Source organism: Cydia splendana, chromosome 3 (genome assembly GCF_910591565.1).
Source record: "Cydia splendana chromosome 3, ilCydSple1.2, whole genome shotgun sequence".
Classification (NCBI taxonomy): domain Eukaryota; kingdom Metazoa; phylum Arthropoda; class Insecta; order Lepidoptera; family Tortricidae; genus Cydia; species Cydia splendana.
This window is the reverse complement of record NC_085962.1, coordinates 2688990-2709778: the sequence shown is the minus strand read 5'-3', so window position 1 is coordinate 2709778 and position 20789 is coordinate 2688990. Positions and strand designations below refer to the sequence as shown.

Sequence of the window (20789 nt, the reverse complement as noted above, 5' to 3'; positions counted from 1 at the left end):
CGCTCAAATTGGCCTGTAAGGCCTGTTAGCATGAAATATCATTTGAAATAGATACATAAATACTCGTACAATGTATGTGTATCTACCCATCTTTTAAGTAGGTAATTTAGTTCAAAATTTTAAGAAATTCTTCTTCTGTATACCTTTGATTTAATTCTTCATCGTCATCAATTCATCACCAGTCTATATAGACTAAAAACGTATAATGTTTATTTGCCAGAAGAAGAATTTCTTAAGTTTTTGAACTAAATCACCTAGTTAAAAGCCAAATTTATCGAAACCTATTCAATTTATCGCGCAAATTTTGTGTACCTACGTGATAAATCGACTAATCGTGTATTAACCAACAACACTACTGTACGTCTACCATCAGTTTTAACATTGACATATACGCTCACGTCTACGTAACTTACTTTCTATGCATCTCGCTCGTACTCGCATATTAGTGCAAGCGAGATGTACAGAAAGTAAATTACGTAGACGTGAGCGTTATGTCAATGTCAAAACTGATGGTGGATGGATGGATTTCAAATTTCCCGCCTATACTGGCAAAGTTGGTTTTCCAGAGAGAATAAAACGCATTTTTATAACAGTGAGCAGTTATATAAACTCCTGACAGGAATAAGCTTAAGTATGCATGTAATTAATACGAGTAATAGAAGTATTTTTCCAACTATATTTAATAACACATACGGGTCTACCGTGATATAATTCCATTGTTTTTACCATTAATTCCCACGTTTCAGCTGAGTTGCACCAGCTGTGCAACAATGAAATTATATTGCGGTAGACCCGTTTGTGTAATTAAATATGTGTACAAAACGCGAGAGTTCAAAGTGTTATATTTTTCCAACTTTTTGAAAGAATCCGAGTGGGTCGTTGAAAACAAAGCATTTCGGACATGGCTTTGGTCCGCCTGATAGCCGTCTGTCTGTCTGTACGCGATACTGAGTACTCTTAAGAGTGTTATATTCTGGTAGGTATAACTATGTACTTAGTCAATATTCTATTCAAGTAAGTAAATAAACTGCCTACAGTAGGCCCGCCTCAAGGCCTATTTTAATTTGCACCTTCGGCCTATAACAGCCGGGTATTTAAATAACTCCAGCTGCGCACTGTTAATGAACTAAGGCGCCTGTACTTTATTAGATTTAACCTACTTTTGAACGGTTTAATATCATTGATAGGTAGTTTGCGCGGCGCATAAAGGATGACTGACGTTAGACCGGGCTGTGTCCGACCCGGAGCTTCCGGCGCATCGTCTTCTATGGAAAGCATCACGTGATCGCCTGTCATGTCATAGAAAAGTAAGCGCCTGAAGCTCCGGCCCGGTCTAATGAGTCATCCTTAAAGCATATTCCATCGTTTTATATGACGAGACTCATGAGACGTTATTCAAAACATCAAATGCCCCAAACGTCTCTGAGAATTGGTAAAATGAAAGTATAATTTTATTGAATCACCGATTGCATTTAAAAATGAAAGGAATAAACTTTTGAAACCGCGTGTGACCGTGATAAGATCGGTATTGTTAGGTATTCTTACTTTTGACTTATGAGTTGCTACATGTAAGTAGGTATAATAGCTAGGTTCGAAATGAGGGGTAAGGCAACTTAGGTTTTGTAATATAGGTACCTAATGGTATGACTTTATCGGACCATCATGTAGGTATTAAAGTGAAGCAAGTTTTAAGTAAACTAGCGAGAACGTATTGAGTTGAGCATTTATTGTTATAAAATTAATATATCTACACGGTGGCTAAAAAATAACTGCATCCCCGTTGCCAGGGAGGTTTTGGGATTATATTAAGCAACTTTTACTATGGGACCAAGCCCGAAATCGCGAAAAAAATTGATCATTCCATAGAATATGAACCAGCCAAAATGTATTCATTCACGTCATGAAACAGCCAAATTTTTTTTTCGCGATTTCGGGGTTGGTCCTATAGGTAGTAAAAGTTGCTCAGTATAATCCCAAAACCTTCCCGGCAACGGGAATGCAGTTATTTTTCAGCCACCCTGTATATCAAAATATCAAACTATTTAATGAGTCTATTTTTTGTATTGCCACCTCAGCAATAACAATTTCTTCAACCAAGTGTCATTGCAAATACCATGCAGAGTGAGCTTGGTCCGACTCTATCATGTTATTCATAATATTACATATAAAGCGCGTCATAGACGAAGCGATAATAATCATTCGTAAGATACCGAAATATATCTTATAATCTTATAGCTAAGCACCACCCACGACAACGATACCAAAATATATATCGCTGCCTGTCTACCACCTGTGTACAGTGTGAGAGAAACGAAATATACCAAAATATATCGTAATATACCGAGCTATATTACAGCAAGGTATCTATTTAAGATGGTTTGCTATAAGGCTATAAGATATCGTAATATACCAAAATATTTATTATAGCTTCGTGTGTGGACTCTGTCAAATAGTACCTACGTATTCCTGTGAGCTGAATACGTAGGTACTATTTACTGAGATCTATATCATTTATTATCTCGTGTAGCCAATATACCTAGGCTACACGAGATAATAAATGATATAGATCTTTAAGACATATATTATTACATTAAAGACACACCCCTTTGGCGTATATATTTGTATGTCACAAAAATGATACACAATAAAGAACTTTCTATTCTATTCTATACTTAGTAAAATATATCGTAAGATGCCTTGCTTTAAGATATCTTTTGGTCTTATCGCTCCGTCTGTGAGGGGCTTAAGATGTCAACACTGCCTATAGATTTACCCTAGAAACGATTAAAAACGTACAATCGTGTAAAAAGCCATTGCCATTGACACAGAAATACTGCAATAGCATTCGTTCCGACTCCGTTCTCGATACCCGCTGTTACGGTTACGTTAACGTAACGTAACTTTTGTAATATATGCCGTTTTTTAGCAAACGGTAACATGTTAATTGTCAATAACGTGGTCAGTGCCATTTTATACTCCTCGCGGTCAATGATAGTCCTCGTAACATCTAGACACGCGGCAGCATGTCAAACCAAGTTCAAAAGAAGAGAACTGGCGACACAGCGGCCATCATTGACATAGATATCTAGGGACTGGCTTTACGGGCAATAATAATGAGCATACATCGGGGTTTTCGGTGCGGGAATATTTTACACTAGCCAAATAACAGGTAAAAACTGTAAAAAACGATACTAATTTAACATTTCTAAGCACATTTGGACCTTGCTATAGCTACGTTTAATTCATACTTTGGTAATTATTTTACAATAAACAAAGTTATAAATACACGAAATCATTCCCGCACCGAAAACCCCGATGTATGATAATGAGGCATGACAGGGGCCAGTACAGCGGTGTGACACCGCTACAACGCGATTGGTTGATAAGTTCACATCACGCGCACGATTGGTTGATGAGTTCGCATTACGCGCGCTATTGGTCGCAACTAGTTGTGTTAGACTGCACGATTGGCTGGGATTTGTGAGTATAACACCGCTGAACTAGTACCATTTTTAGTGCCCGTAGTGCCCGTTCTTAGATATTATACGTCATTGGCGGCCATGTGTTATATTACACGAACCATTTGGAGCCACTTTTGACCCCTACGCCCTACATAATTCAAAATCTATTTTACATAAACTGCTACCATTTCACTCATTTTACTCTAGCTAGCCCAATAAAAAATATTCATAATATTCAATTCATAATACAAATAAAAGAATATTAAAGTATCAAGATTGATCTTATGACTGTCAATGGCTACCGGATCTTGATAATAAGGCGAACTAATTAGAATTATACCCCGAAGGTCGACTATAGGTCAAATGCGGCACGGAGATATTTGGTTTGTCAACTTTATAAAATTGTTAATGGCTTTATAATAGCATGGCGTAGTGTTCTGAAATATCGAGACGGAGTTAGAGGCAAAAATATGTATACCCGCAATATTTCATTTAATTCTTTTATTTTATAATCAAGGCAATATACAATTTGTCTGGTCAACGATGTCGGAGCCGTTAAGGGCGTGTAGTATAATCGATTTCATCGATAAATCACCAGGTGTTTTTTCTTTTAAGTCAACGGTAATGAAATGGCGGCATTTTTAATTTTTCAAACAACTGAGCACGGGTGCACGTGGTATTTTTGACATTATCTGTCAATTTTTCGTCCTACGAATACAAAAAATATCTTATTGGATAGCTAAACATGTAAGCAATCGATTAAAGCTAATAATTGTACGCAAACATTTCAATAACAGGGCAAAAAAAAATATTGAAAGTAAATAATTAGGACAGAAATGCATTACTTTTTCAGTTTTTATTTTTTTATGTAAAAACTAGGTCATTTACCTACATTTTTTTCGTACTGCATTTGTAGTACAGGCTTCCTTCAGTTCGATTGTGTTATTGTTGAAACTTTTGTTAGTTGTTGGACCTGCTGTTTCCGTTTTTGTTAAAATGGAAGACGGCCACTATTCTAGTCAGCACACTGCTGACATACATTTCGTTTATGGGTTTTGCAACGGGAACGCTAATGCTGCTGTTCGAGAGTACGCAAGGAGGTTTCCTAACAGACCCATTCCGAATGCTCGCACATTCATAAGAATTCATGCACGGCTCGCTGAGAACGGCATAAGAAGACCCGCCGATGAACGTGTTCGACTTGTAGGACGAAGAAGAGATCTTAAGATTAGTCACACACGACCCGAGACTGAGCATTAGAAGAATAGCCAACAGGATGAATTTATGCAAGTGGACAGTCTGGAGAGTATTAAAAAGAGAAGGATTACACCCTTACCATTTCAGACGAGTACAAGACATTATTGGACCAGATTACGCTGCAAGATCAGTTTTTTGTTCCTGGATAACAAGAAGAGCACGAATGGATCAAACGTTTTTGAAACGTATTATGTGGACCGACGAGGCCACTTTCACGCGTTTGGGATACGTAAACCACCGCAACGAGCATCTGTGGTAGTTGGAGAATCCTCATGCTGTGAGACCAAGTTCATTCCAGCACCAATTCTCAGTAAATGTTTGGGCGGGAATCATTGACGATATTTTAGTTGGGCCAATTATTCTACCTGGGACAATGAATGGCCCACGATTTTTAGAATTTCTCCAAACACAGTTCCATGACGCATTAATGGAGCTGCCTGTAGCATACAGGAGGAGGATGATTTTGCAGCTGGATGGTGCTCCTCCACATTTTGCAAGAGATGTGCGAAATTATTTGAATGAGCATTATGTCCCGTGGGTTGGACGTGACGGACATGTCGCTTGGCCACCTCGATCACCGGACTTAACTCCACTCGATTATTTTCTATGGGGTCGACATACTGGGAACAAGGGAAGATTTAGTGCAAAGAATAATTGAACATGCAAACATGTTAAGAGAAGATAAGGAGATGATTCGGCGGTCTACGCAGCATATTGCGATAAGAGCAACTGCTTGTCTACAAAATCGAGGGGGCTATTTTGAGCAGTTACTCAACTAGTTAGTCATCTTTAGCCTTAAGATACTTTTGTTATGATTTTTATTAAAATTTAAATTATTATTAGCGCTTTGTTTTATTTTTTCTCCTTTTGTAAAAAAACAACATTTTTAGGTACATCTTGGAACCTCTGTAACTTCTAAAGTTATTATGTCAGATACGTAATTTTGCTATTGATGTCTATCCAATATCCTGTACTACAAACGCAGAGCAAAAAAAATGTAGGTGAATGACCTAGTTTTTACATAAAAAAATAAAAACTGAAAAAGTAATGCGTTTCTGTCCTAATTATTTACTTTTAATATTTTCTTTTGCCTTGCTATTGAAATGTTTGCATACAATTATTAGCTTTAATCGATTGCTTACATGTTTAGCTATCCAATGAGATATTCTTTGTATTCCTAGGACGAAAAATTTACAGATAATGCCAAAAATACCACGTGCACCCGTGCTCAGGTGTTTGAAAAATTAAAAATGCCGCCATTTCATTACCGTTGACTTAAAAAAAAAACACGTGGTGATTTATCGATGAAATCGATTGTACTACACGCCCTTATCGGCTCCGACATGGTTGACCGGACACATTGTATATGGTCGTCTTATACCTACAGAGTGGCCAAAAGATATGTGCATTCCCGTGGCCGGGGAGGTTTTGAGATTATACTAAGCATCTTTTACTATGGGACTAACCCCGAAGATTTTTGGGTTGGTCCCATAATAAAAGTTACTCAGTATAATCCCAAAACCTCCCTGGCAACGGGAATGCACTTATTTGTTGGCCACCCTGTATAATATTGTTGTCTTTGGTTAGGTCAATTGGTACTGCAATAGAAATAAAACTATTTGAACGGAATATAGGTAACTATGGCGTATAATGAATTTAAAATACATACACCCCGCCCGACATTTTAGTCAGACAGTCACTACTTCACTACCGACTATATAGGCTAGGAAGAGAGGCTATGTATAAAGTTAAAATTTTTAGATACTCTGTATTATGTAACACCTAGTTTACTGACACAACCAGCAACTGTTCAGTCTAAAGAGCATTAAAACACAGTTTCAAAACGCTAAACATCAATTGAAACCCCATAGTAGGTAATCATGAGTGCTATTCCATTTGCTTTTACCACCGGCTGTGTACACCGGCTTGCGTGTGCGTGACGTTCACGTGCGCTAAAATGTTGGAGCCGCACTTGCAAACGTCAGGCAATCGGTGTGCCGTCTCTCATAAGGATCTGTATACTACAACGCCACACGAGCACGTGCACGTCACGCAAACGCAAAAAGATAATATGTATACGTATTTGACATTCGACAAGAATGATCACGGCTTACCACAGATACAGTTTATTTAAAATCTCTATGGTGATTTAAATATGCTTAAATCTATCAGTTAAGGGCTCTCCACGGACCTTGCAAATCTTGCAATATATCGCACGTGATTTTCGATCCTTTGCCGACTAAGTAAGTGCATTAAATTTATTTATCTTTTTGGCAAACCGCGAGTTCTCAGTTCGGGGCGAACTACTTACTAGTATAATCTCTCTCTCTCACAAAACATCGCCATGTTGAGAGCAATACACATAAGTGTGTATTAGTCGGTGACCGCACGTCGCACGCTCGCTGGAGGTGCCGTGCTGACTCGATGATGCATTTTGTAATGGCCGGGGCTACCAAATGTTACAGAATTTGGCATATTGGCAGCCTGGGACTAAATTATATATGTATTTATATACAGGATGGCTAAAAAATAACTACATTCCCGTTGCCAGGGAGGTTTTGGGATTATATATGAGAAAAAAAATTACCTTCGCATAGAAAATGGACCAGCCAAAATGTATGTTGCAGCCAAATTTTTTTTCGCGATTTCGGGGTTGTTCCTATAGTAAAAGTTGCTCAGTATAATCCCAAAACCTCCCTGGCAACGGGAATACAGTTATTTTTTAGCCACCATGTATATTCAACTCAAACCTCAAGTGGTGTCTATTTGCAATACCGGGCCGGGGCTGGGCCGGAGCCGGGCCGGAGCTTCCGGCGCTTTTTCTATTGAAAGTACCACGTGTTCACCGGTCTAGCGTGAGTCATCCTTAACTCATAAATAAGGTTTCGACGGACGAAATACAGCAATTTACCTAAACGCAAGCGTCTCTTAAGTTGGCGTAATGTAATGTCAAACTAAATTACCGTGAATCGCAATCACTAATAGCGTGCCTAGATGCATGAATGGGCCGTGAATGGGCCACTTAATATCATAAGGTGCTTCTGCCCTGCTAGTCCCTAGTGCTAAATCATACATAGGGCAAAATATTGACTATAAATTTTACTAACGGTCTTCTAGCCTAGTTGATAATGACCCTGCCTATGAAACCAATGCTCCCGGGTTCAAATCCTGGTAAGGGCATTTATTTGTGTGATGACACAGATATTTGTTCCTGAGTCATGGTTGTTTTGTATTTAAGTACATATCTATATATTATATATAATTATCGTTGTCTGAGTACCCACAACATAAGCCTTCTTGAGCTTACTGTGGGACTTAGTCAATCTGTGTAAGAATGTCCTATAATATTTATTTATTTATTATTATTTATTTATTTTTATTGGTGTGATGAACACGGATCCTCAATCATGGATGGGGCGCTCTATGTACCTAAATATTTAAGTATTTATACATATTAAAATAGTAAGTACGTACAACACAAGTCTAATTGAGCTTTACTGTAGGGCTTAGACAATTTGTGTAATCATGACCTAATAATTTTTACTTAAATTAAGTAATAATTATACAGGGCGACATTTTAACCACCGTTCATAGTCTACGTATTGACTTTATAGGTCATACTGAACAACTTTTATTATGGGGCTAATGCCGAAATCACGAAAAAATACTTGGCTGTTCCGTAGAAATTAGCGGCATCGCATCAGCCGGACCGGAATGTATGAAACAGTCAATTTTTTTTTCGCGATTTCGGCATTGGTCCCATAAAAGTTGTTCAGTATGACCTTTACTTAAATTCACTACGCAGACTATGGCCCTAAAATTCATCCTGTATAATCCGCTTTATCTTTTGAATGTCAATAACACTGTTTAACAGCAACGGCTGCCAATATTATTGTACAGTCGCCATCGGATATATCGGAGCGGCCAAGGTGTTCACAATATCTGAACACGCACTCTAACGCCTTAACAATAGAAGCGTGTTCAGATAGTTTTGAGCGCCTCGGCCGCTCAGATATATCTGATGGCGACTATTCTCGCTTTCGAGCGCAATTGGTCATGCTATAATCGAAAGTATACACGCATTTATATCATTTTTAACAACAACTACTGACCATTGATGAACCTTACGTCTTTGTGTTAAGGTTTAGTTTTAGTTAGCTGTGTGGACGATGGAAATACTTAATGGACAGTTTGGTTAATGATCTTTACTATGATTTATGTTTCATAAAGTATGAACATTAAACTACAGTAGATTGAGACAGGTTGGATAAAAGTACTTATAGAAAATTTCTGAACTTATTATGAGGCTTTTTTAGGGGTTACGATTTAAGCAGTTACTATCACGTCGGTGGCAAACAAGCATATATCCCCTTTGCTGATAGCGGTCACCGTAGTATAAGGACGCCTGCAATTTCAGGGGTGTCAACTGTCAGACAAGCCTTAAAAAACTTGTTTGAAGAACCCCTAAATAAAATCCTCGAAGAAACCTCGGAAAGGAACTCATTTTAGGTACAGGCGAAGAGTTTGTGGTAGAAATCAGCTAATAAACCCTAGAATACATTGCAGAAATTACCTACTCCTTACTACAAAATTTACCCATCATCATCATCATCATAACTTAAGAGCTTTGCTCTTGTCGGTGGAGTAATCGCCAATAATTTCTTTCTTGCCAGTCTTTTAAATTCCTCATTACGACGCATTATTTTTTATTTGGCTCGGATAAGTAATTCTAAGTCTCCCTTCTTCTCTTGTCTTTTCAATCCTGCCTTCCAGGATGTTAAGGAAAAAGTTGTCATGCAGGTCATTGCAAGTGTTGTGGCGGATTTGCCCTAAGGCCCAGTAGGCCCGGGCCTAGGGCGGCAAGATATTAGAGGCGGCAAATTGGGTATCGTCTTGGGTCGTCCCATTCGTTTTTCGTCAAGTTCTTAAATTAGTCCTATTCTGCTTTCGTCACTCATTCTACATTCGTCACAATCGTCGGTGGCTTTCAATGTAGAATGAGTGACGAAAGCAGAATCTGACAAATTTAAGAACTTGACGAAAAACGAATGGGACGACCCAAGACGATACCGCAAATTGTGACAAAAAATTCGCTGATGATAACAAAAAATAACTCAAAATGTAGTCAATATGATGGGTGATGAGAAAGGGGCGGCTACAGGGCCTGGGACCTAGGGCGACAAAGACTGCAAATCTGCCACTGCCAGTGTTTACCATCATGCCTCTCCTATTTCTTATTGTATTTAATAAGCATCGCCCTTAAATTTACCATATGAACCTATTCGAAACGCTGTTTCTAGAACTCAATAAGTACGAGAAAATCCGTTAAATAACAATTTATCTAAGAATACGTAACGTTTTGCTCAGGAATGACATAATAGTACCTAAACACTGATTTAATCATATTTGAACCGTACCGGCCGTATCAAATTAATTAACGCAGTGAAATTCCAAATGAAAATACTACCAGAACTCTCTGATCATAGGAGGACCGTAATGTCTTAACAATAAGGTGTACAATTAAGTTCACACTATGGACAATACCACAGAATAAAAATAATAGTACTACCGTACAGACAGGACACTGCCTACAAAACCGAAGTTAGACAGCGATTCAGGGACGGATCATGCTGTACCTTTCTAATATATGGCACTATCCCTTTCGGCTATTTAGGGTTGTCAAAATTCAAGTCATTATCTTATCTGTGATCGTGCACGCAAAGGGACGTCAAGTTGAGCAATGCTGAACCGAACGCAGCCGAGTTTGCCCGAAGGGAGGAGTTTCGCACCCCTGATAATACCTATACTGTTGAGTCCAGAGGTCTTACCGCGAACCACGTTCGACGTGTTGCCTCTCTGTCGCACTTGTAAATTCGTACGTAAGTGTGACAGGGAGGCAACGCATTGCAACTGACGATGATGCATTTATTCTGGTTTTTGACTTGCGCGTTGGTTATTGTAACGACTTGGGTGCGTAGCAAAGATGCCAATCGCTTACGCTCCGTAGCGAACGAAACGCAATGGTCTCTGTCGCATAATATGGAAGTGTGATTGAGAGAGATGACTACGCTACGCTAACGTTAACGATTGGCATATTGGCTAAGCACCAGATCAACAACCCCACTTTCTATAGGCCGTTTACTCTGATCTTCATTTGTTCAGATTACTCTCCCAACACCGTAATTGAGATTAACGCGCAATCAATAATCAACCGTAACTTGTACAAAATAAGGCTCGTCTTTCAAGATAATGTTGAAGAGATACGACAGTTTCAAGAAGTGTAACAGCCAATTTAACGCGCACGCAATTTTGTACGTGATATTTAGAATTATAATTGTTAATTCGAGTAAATTGACCATTATGTTAAAACGTGGTATGTGCATGCGAGTGTCTTTTGTTTTTGATTAATAAGTGTGGATTATACCTACCTATTTGAATTATTCTTGAGAGATAGATTACTTAACTAACTGATTTCTGGGTTACCGTTTTGTCCAAAAAAGAAAAACCGGGCAAGTGCGAGTCGGACTCGCGCACAAAGGGTTCCGTACCATAATGCAAAAAACGTCAAAAAAAAAACGGTCACCCATCCAAGTACTGACCCCACCCGACGTTGCTTAACTTCGGTCAAAAATCACGTTTGTTGTATGGGAGCCCCACTTAAATCTTTATTTTATTCTGTTTTTAGTATTTGTTGTTATAGCGGCAACAGAAATACATCATCTGTGAAAATTTCAACTGTCTAGCTATCACGGTTCGTGAGATACAGCCTGGTGACAGACGGACGGACGGACGGACAGACGGACGGACGGACGGACAGACGGACGGACGGACGGACGGACAGCGGAGTCTTAGTAATAGGGTCCCGTTTTACCCTTTGGGTACGGAACCCTAAAAAGATCTTTGTCCACAGAAGGGACATTTTTCTGAAATGTGTTTTACCCACACAGGGGCTTTCGAGGTCAAAAACTTGAACTTAACAAGAACATTTTGTCACTATTAACATATAAAATAAACCACAGACCTTTGTTTAATGCAAAGAGGAACTTACAGTCGCCATCAGATATATCGGAACGGCCGAGGTGTTCATAATATCTGAACACGCACTCTAACGCCCTGACAATAGCGGCGTGTTCAGATACGGATCCCTTTGACATAATTATTGAAAGTCATAATGTAACTGTCAGCTTATTGTTGCATATGTGTGCGTGGGGCTGCGTCCTCACGCTGTTATAGGTTTAAATATATGGCAGTGCGCTAACGGCCATCTGTGGTTTTACTCGCTCCTATCCCGTATTTATCAGTGGCGACGAGGATGGGATAGGAGCGAGTAAAACCACAGACGGCCGTTAGCGCACTGCCATGGTATAATAATATACTCCGCCTGGTACTCCATTCCCGTCTTTTCTAGGTCACCTAACTGACACGGGCTTATGCGACAGCGCTATATGATAATATGCGATAGCGCTATATATAGCGGCCATGTTGTTGTGACGTAGCCCCGTGTCACTCTGGGAATGGAAGACCATGTTTTATTAGACTATGCGCACTGCCATATATTTAAACGTATTATTATTTATTTTAGCATTAGTCATAATGCTGAAACCGTTAACATTTCAGGATTTCCGTAAGGTTATCCTATAGATAAACCTAACCAGGTTAGGTTTGTTTTATGGAAATCCTGAAAAATTACGCGTTTCTGAGAAAAACTAAATTATGACTAACGAAAATGCGGACAAACAATACATTATGACTTAAAACTTTATGGGAAACAATAGAGACCCGTTCAGATATTTGTGAGCGCTTTAACCGCTCGGATATGCTATCTGATGGCGATTATACCAGTTAAATAGGTTATAAAAGGAATGAATTTATGACACTTATTGATATCCCCATCAACACATAATAGTCTACATATATCGGGTAGTTGCACAAATCTCTGTTTTGACATTTTGCTGGGACATCAGTTAGCCGCGACCACGACCAGTGAAACCTGTGTCGAAACGTCGGTAAATAAAGGTAATAAAATAAATTCGCGATAGACCCGTCTATAGGTAAATGTGATTATGTGTTCAAAATGCGAAAGTTTTAAATCTTACATAATAGTCTGCTCGTTCCACAAGGAGGACAACATACCTGAGTGGGTCGGAGAGCGCCGCCGACGGCCAGCAGCGCGAGCGCGACGCACCACACCCCCGCACGCATCCTTGCGCTGAAACAAACCATTTTTTTAAACTATGTTAAGGAAATAAGAAAAATAATTTATTGCCATAGCTACAAATATAAATTACTGTTAAATTTTACACAATACAATACATGTAGGTATGCTATATAATTAACCTAGAGAATATTTATTAATGAGCTTAATTTACAAATATAGTGTCACCTACGTGACAATAGGACAGTCTCAGATATTCATCCACGAAGAGCAAACTTACTCTGCACCGACTTTTCATAAAGGTACCGTTTGAATTTAGACTGCCCCCGAATTACTGCTGCAGTTAGGCAGCCGACTGCATCAATTGCTGCAGGAAACGTAAAACTTAATACAAATGTCTCGATTTCTACTAAAGAAAGCTCAATAAAACATACTGTAAGGTTTGAATAATTTTACGGTTGAGACTCACTTGTTTTTAGTCACTCGCGCGACATGTTTCGGAGAGCCTAGGTCTCCTTTCTCAAGCACTGACAGTGCGAGCAAAAAAAAGTGAGTCTAAACCGTAAAATTATTCAATGTTAATATGTCTCACAACAGTTTAAATTCGATACTGTAAGTTGCTAGCCAAGTTTTGGTGATAGACGCGAACGACGCGGTAGATGTTAAAAAGATTTAAGCAAAAATTTCATTTTTGGTATAAGCTTTTATCGCTGACTGTACTTTTCTTACGACAGATAACTAATACTCATCGAGACAATTCTAAAAACCCCTAACACAATTAGGTTGCGCTCTTTCATCACAGAGTTCCTATGGCCACCTCCTGTCTCCATCATCAGATCAGCTCGATGGTACCATAATATTGCATTGTCATCCGATTTATACATGCATGCAATATTTCAGCTCAATCGGAAACCGGGAAGTGGATCAAAATTAACTTGCAAGATTTGATTACAGACAGACAACGGTCAGGTGAAACTAAATAAAAGCTTGTAAAATCATCTTAAATAAGTACTTAGTGTACTTACATATATTAAACGTTTCGTCCTTATAGCAACTTTTGCAAATAATTTCATGTATCTTGTACCTAATAACTGCCACATTTCAAGTTATTAAAACCAGATTACATCGTTGCTACTAGGGCTCACTTAGTATTCGAACTGAACCTGTTTCCATCCTACACCGTTTGCTGAACATTTATAAACCTTATAGTTAACACATAAGGTTCACTGTCAGTAGGTGTTTTTATTAGTACCAACCAGAGTTTAAGTATATAAAGAAGACTGACAGTTGTTGTAGATGACAGAAAATAATATTTACTGTCATCTACAACATTGACAACGAGAATTGTCAATGTTGTAGATGACAGTAAATATTATTTTAAAATTTTAGTGACCTATTTGCGCACATATTCTGTAAACTGCTACGCTTACTGGATTTGACTAACCGCAGTAAGTCACAAAAGTAGATTAAAGCATGTTACGCCCTTAGAAAAAGTTTAAAAATCTTAACACCGTCGGGCACCAAAGCTTTTATTATATGCTTTAATTGTACTTTTGAGCATAATAGCGGCTAGAAAAGTTGTATTTTACGTTTTGAAGTCATAAATGCAGTAGGAAACAGATTTTATACGTATAAAATGAATAAACGTACTTAGTAAGCACGCGAAGAACGCCTTGTAGTGTGGAGGTTGTTCGTCTTGAATTATTTACTAGTCTCTAATACCAACCAAGCCCTTCTGAATGAGTCAGTGCTCTACATCGGAGAGAGAAAACAGGATTTTCCTTGCGATTATTAAAAATTAACAGCCTTGCAAAATATTACATAATTCAGGGAATTGAACCCAGATAGGCGCTGCACTTTGCATTAGTTTTAGAAAATACCCGGTGGAGAAAGTACGACACGCCATTTAAAAAACGGGGTTTTTTCCTGAATTCCTTCCACGCATATTGCACTGTATGTTCACTGAACGATAAAATTGCGTGTAAACTAGGCTAAAGTCAACCTGTTTGGTTTCCCCTATGGACTGGAAGATCAAATAGCAATTCTACGCCAAATTTTAAGATAATATTGCTTTAAGCAGATCCCGCAAAGTTGCTAGAAGCAGTTTAATTTAAATTAACATGCATCCTTATTACGAGGATTTGACGTCGGCCGTAATAACTTTTAATCTGCGTCCTTGTTTTTACGTAGGTAAATAATTTTAAAAAATAGAAGTGTTTGCTTGTAATTGCTGTGTCTAGCATTTAACCGCATATTTGTACTCTGTCAAACTATTCCGATATTCTACCGCTCGCTTCGGCCGCTATTTTAGGCATGTTAAGAAAACCTACTGTTAAAAGAATGTTATAATAAGTTACACGTGCTATTCAAGCGTTTTAAGTTTTTCCAACCTGTAGGTACTTATATGTATAACAAAGTTGGGGCGGAGGCTAGTAATTAAAGTAATAAAGAATTTGATAAGCTTTTGAACGCAATACATTGAGCCGTGCCCATTTGTGTGTTGCTTTAGGGACAATGTCATTCGCGAGCTTCCGCTGACAAACTTCGGTTTTATTAGACATTCGGAGTACCTATTAACTATTCTGTGTTTCTAGCCTAATTGATTCGCTTCTCCGCACACAGTTTGTATTAACAAGTTGACCAATCATCAGGCAATTAGTTGCCTCACCGGCCCACATGGCAGCTGACCGGGGAAAGCAAGCGTTGCAAGTGCAGTGCGTGACGTGCATGGAATGCAACGGGGGCGAATGCAAATATAAGGCGAGTTCGAGAAAAAAAAGTTATTAGATCTTGAAAAAGCCTTTGATATTTATTGTTAACGTTAATAGGGGGATTCCTCAGGGTTCTATGTTAGGCCCTACGTTCTTCCTGATCACACATTACATCTTATGTAGGTACTTATTACTTTAAGAATATCACCCGATACCACTTTCGTTTTTTTGGATGACAAGAACCCAGTTTGAACGGCAAATAATAGTTGGCTTGGTAGGCAATAAGTCGCCACTGAGTAATAGGTATCCTATATTTTAATCTAAAATACTACAGGTAGGTACCGTTTAGTTACGATCATAAATGTGTACCTTTTAGTATTTCACAAATATTAGGTTCTTTATATACTCTTTGTTGTTGTTGTAGTTCTTGTATAAAATAAAGAAATAAAGTGGTTTTAAACCTCAGTTTAAACAATATTTACATACATCTTGTTTCTTGTACTTCCGATCATTGTACTATCTTCGTCAATGCATCAATGGTTATTTACAGACATACACACAATTTATGCTGTTTTGTCATTTATTTCTCATGAACATAAAATTTTACTGTTGTCATGTAAATTTTCTACTAAATTAGTGAAAGTTAAACTTTAGATTTTATGTATATTATGTCATCTGTACTGTACTGCGTTTGATTAATAAATTATTTTACGTTAAGGATTTTATTTCGCGAAGACAATTATTTTCGGTAGAACTTTAAAACGGCGAAGTCGTCAAGAGAATATTTTTACGAAGAGTAGTACCTAGTCGGGTTATATTTTCAAACGTTTTGCTGACCGACCTATAACTTGCTAGTCTGTTTATTACACAGAATGACTTCATAAAAACAACAACACATAATTTAGTTAGGAGCAAAGACAAGTTAATATCTGTATCAGTACTTTTATATCAGTAATTATATACAATCCGGTACTTTCTCCGGTTTCCTTCCAGTGTTACCAGTTCACATCGCATGCCGAGTGCAAAGTCTCAAGTTTACCGATCAAACAGGGGGGGGGGGATATAGGGGAAAGATAGGAGGGAAAAAATAGGCAAAAATATGACAGCATTTTTTTAATAATCTTTTGCTTTAATTTTCTTGATAAAATATTAATAATATTTAGTTTCATTATCATGAAACTCTCTGATTTCATTTTTCAATTTTTTTTGTCATGTAAAATGGTTACATCGAGTAATAATTACCTATATCTAATTTTAGAATATCGCTACATCTAACTCTTACAGGACTGCAAGAATAATTGTGTGTTAATAATTAAATCAAATGGAACTAAAAATGTTCCATACTAAATTGTTTAAGTATTTTACGTCAAAAATGTGACAGTTACGTAGAAAGTGGCGCCCTCATTTAATTTCTACTATTTAATGTAGCACTGTAAAGATTGACTGACCAGGAATATGATAACGCGCCATGTTGCGGAATTTCACTGGAACTCATTTTTTAGTGTTCCGTACAAAACTTTGTTCACGGAACACTTATTTCATACTATACTGAACTGTCACCCTTCTTCTTCTTCCTCGCGTTATCCCGGCATTTTTGCCACGGCTCATGGGAGCCTGGGGTCCGCTTGACAACTAATCCCATGATTTGACGTAGGCACTAGTTTTTACGAAAGCGACTGCCATCTGACCTTCCAACCCAGAGGGTAAACTAGGCCTTATTTGGGATTAGTCCGGTTTCCTCACGATGTTTTCCTTCACCGAAAAGCGACTGGTAAATATCAAATGATATTTCGTACATAAGTCCCGAAAAACTCATTGGTACGAGCCGGGGTTTGAACCCGCGACCTCCAGATTGCAAGTCGCACGCTCTTACCGCTAGGCCACCAGCGCTTCGAATGAGAATAACAGCGCCCTCTTGACAATGATCATATATTACTGGTCAGGCTTTAGTTAGATGAAAACATAACATGATCAAATAATGTAGGTTAAAGTCAGGCCCCTGTTTCACCAACGTGACAGGTGCGACGAATTGTAAAATCACTGTTGCAGACGTCACAGGCATCCATGGGCTACGGTTACCGCTTACCATCGGGCGGGCCGTATTCCTGTTTACCACCATCATTGTATTATTAAAAAAAACTTTATGATATCGGAAAAAAACAAATATTTCTCTTGCTAAGTTTATGACAATTGTCACAAGAAACACTACAATTGTCACGAAATTCCGACATATAACTCATTACCTGTCAAGAATTACCTACAATTCTTCTAAATCTTTGACAATTGTCAGAAACTTCGCAGGAGAAATATCTGTTTTTATCCGATATAATAAAGTTTTTTTAAATAATACAATGATGGTGGCAAACAGGAATACGGCCCGCCCGATGGTAAGTGGTAATCGTAGCCCATGGATGCCTGTGACGTCAGCAACAGTGATTTTACAATTCGTCGCACCTGTCACCGATGTGAAATTGGGGCCGGTCGTTCAGTGACAGATCCAGGTGGTTTTGTATTTGGTTGGTTAATCAATATATGTTATTTTGCGTGAGGCGAGTGCTTGGTAAGCGTTTGCAAGAGCAGTGCACCGCCTATACTGGTTTGATCGGTCACTCACTTTTAAGGCGTTTGAGCCATTTGAGATAAATGTTAAGGCTGTTACGCCTACGCGGCTGACTTTGTATTTGTATGTAGACTGGAATTGAATAAATACCTAAAAAAACTCGGAGTAATTAACAATGGAGCCGCCATTAACAGGCGTTCCCCTCTGTCGAAAATAGGCGGCCAATGGTCAACCACATGTCAACCATATGTATGGACTGACGTTTATCTGACATGACGTACCTATACATTTGATGTGCCCCTCCCCCGCAAAAAACAGCAGACTATTTTGTACCGAAAATACTAGACATGGCGTCTCCGTTGGTTATATCCTCTAAGTAAAAAAACGATAAAATAGTCGTAAAATGTCTGTATGTGTATACCTACACCTAATACTGTCAACAAAAATGTCTAAGCGGGTAAGTTGTCCAAAATAATTTGCACAAGCTCTTAAATACTCTTAAAAACAGAATTGTATTCAAATCTAGGTACGTTTCTTATTCTTCTAAAATTCAATTTGCTGGGGAAATAAAACTATTGATCCTAGGCATAGACTAGGAATCCTCTAGACCGAGTTTAGAGCAATTATTTCATGCAACCGATGATGCCAAAAATGCGAGGGTGCGCGGGACGAGGTGAGCGAAGTCCCGTGCCGTGATTGGTCCATTCAAAGACACGAACGTCACACAAAGACACTTTCGACTCGAACATGGAGTAAAATTACCGTATGCGTGGTAGAGGGGGTAGCGCGACTATGCTCAGTCTGGAGGATGTTTTGTCTGTGATCCTAGGTAAGTACGAGTAATCTGCTTTTAGATCATCTACACTCTACAGAACTTCCATTCATTTTTGTCGGTGAAAACTGCAAGCCATGTTTTAATATTGAACTTGGCTCCCATTTTCACATTCACAGAGGGGCCCAAAATAGGTTCATGTTTTAGTTAATTAAATGATTATAGAATTAATTTTAACGACATTCTTTCTCACAGGTAAGAAAGAAAAACATTCCTAAAAAAATTGGTCCACATACAGATTTCAGCAATCCTGACAACGACGTATCCTGACTCAGTATACGTCATCGATAAATAATGAGGTCATTTGTAAGTAAAAATCCAACGATTCCGGTTTCTTAACGGGACAGACTACACACACCGCTTATAACAAATATAACAATTCGAGCAACGAAAGTGAAACCACCAGTTGAAACACTTTTACTTGCGACTGAGCGACGTGCTCACGCGTAACTGTTGCGTTTGTTTTGTAATACAAATTGATTCTATATCCATTATTATTTACTGGTTGATTGTAAAGAAATAAGTAAATTTTAGCGGATATACTTTTTTATACAACATTATCACACAAATTTAAAGTCCCACAGTAAGCTCAATAAAGCTTATTGTCAGTACTTAGACACCGATATTATCTTCTTCTTCCTCGCGTTCTTCCGTTTTGCCACGGCTTATGAGAGCCTGGAGTCCGCTTGACAACTAATACCAAGAATTGGCGTAGACACTAGTTTTTAAGAAAGCGTCTGCTATCAGACCTTCCAACCCAGAGGGTAAACTAGGCCTTATCGGGATTACTCCGGTTTCCTCACGATGTTTTCCTTCCCCGAAAAGCGAATGGTAAATATCAAATGATATTTCGTACATTAACTTTCGAAAGACTTCTCCAGCGCTCCAATAAAAAAATGTGATCAAAACTGTCGCTGACTGTGGCAGTAAAGAGGCCCACAGATTACCAGTTCGCCAGACGATACCAGCCCGTCAGTTGTTCGAAGCTGTCAAATTTTGCGATTAACTGACAGGATGATATCGTCCGGCGACTGGTACCTAATCAGAGGGCCTCTAAAGGGGCCCCACTGATTAACAGTCCGCCGGACGGTATCGGCCTGTCAGTTGTTCGGAACTGTCAATTTTTTTTTCTAACTGACAGGCCGATACCGTCCGGCGGACTGTTAAGCAATGGGCCCTTAAAAGTCTAGAACGAGAGTACCACAAGATACTAATCTTGACGACATAGTAAGCTAAATTATCAGAGTAGAAAAGGACATGTGTTTGCGTGTTGTGTGTCCCCCTCCCCTTACATAAGTAGGGGTAGATAATCACTACTTGATTACTTTTATATAATATACGCAACAAATAATAACTTCGGTAGTTTCACCGTTTAATAGTTATTGACAATTAAGCTATCTTTTTATGGTGTAAACGATGGAAACTTTAAGGTGGCGATGTCAATGATACAAGTTAAGCATTATGAAATTTTTAACTGTTAAATAATAAAACACCCATAAACACAAGTGGGTAGTGTTGGTGCAGATTTGAACACATGTGAGATGAAAATTAACATTTGTTGTAGGGTAGACTGGGGACACTTGAAACAATCTGTTTGATGGCCTGTAACTATTTCATTTTTACAGTTAGAAAGGTGTGCACCTATAATACTAAACCTTATTCATTTAATTCTTAGATAAAGTTTGTTTGAAAGCCCATGGTTATGTATTGATAGGGAATCAATGAGAATGTGTAGGAGATTCTTTGAAGTAGGTCAATCAATACACAAGTAGCTTATATACCAAATTATACTAATTATGCATTGTAGCGTGTA

General features: G+C 38.4%; 1 protein-coding gene and 1 long non-coding RNA gene across 10 annotated transcripts in view; one reads left to right on the top strand and one right to left on the bottom strand.

Annotated features, from left to right (window-relative positions):
- LOC134806470 (uncharacterized) overlaps positions 1-12510 on the top strand; it is a 484735-nt gene extending 472225 nt beyond the window's left edge. Inside the window, exon 2 of the long non-coding RNA XR_010146535.1 lies at positions 12379-12510. This is a non-coding gene — a long non-coding RNA (uncharacterized LOC134806470). The remainder of the gene's footprint in view (positions 1-12378) is intronic.
- Positions 1-12923, bottom strand: part of LOC134806383 (mucin-2-like) — a 116864-nt gene extending 103941 nt beyond the window's left edge. For all 9 annotated transcript variants that reach the window (XM_063779614.1, XM_063779621.1, XM_063779622.1 and 6 more), the window contains exon 1: positions 12852-12923. In XM_063779614.1, the coding sequence (XP_063635684.1) occupies positions 12852-12920 (69 nt within the window). In that variant the 5' untranslated portion in view covers positions 12921-12923. The remainder of the gene's footprint in view (positions 1-12851) is intronic.
- Positions 12924-20789: the final 7866 nt, after the last annotated feature.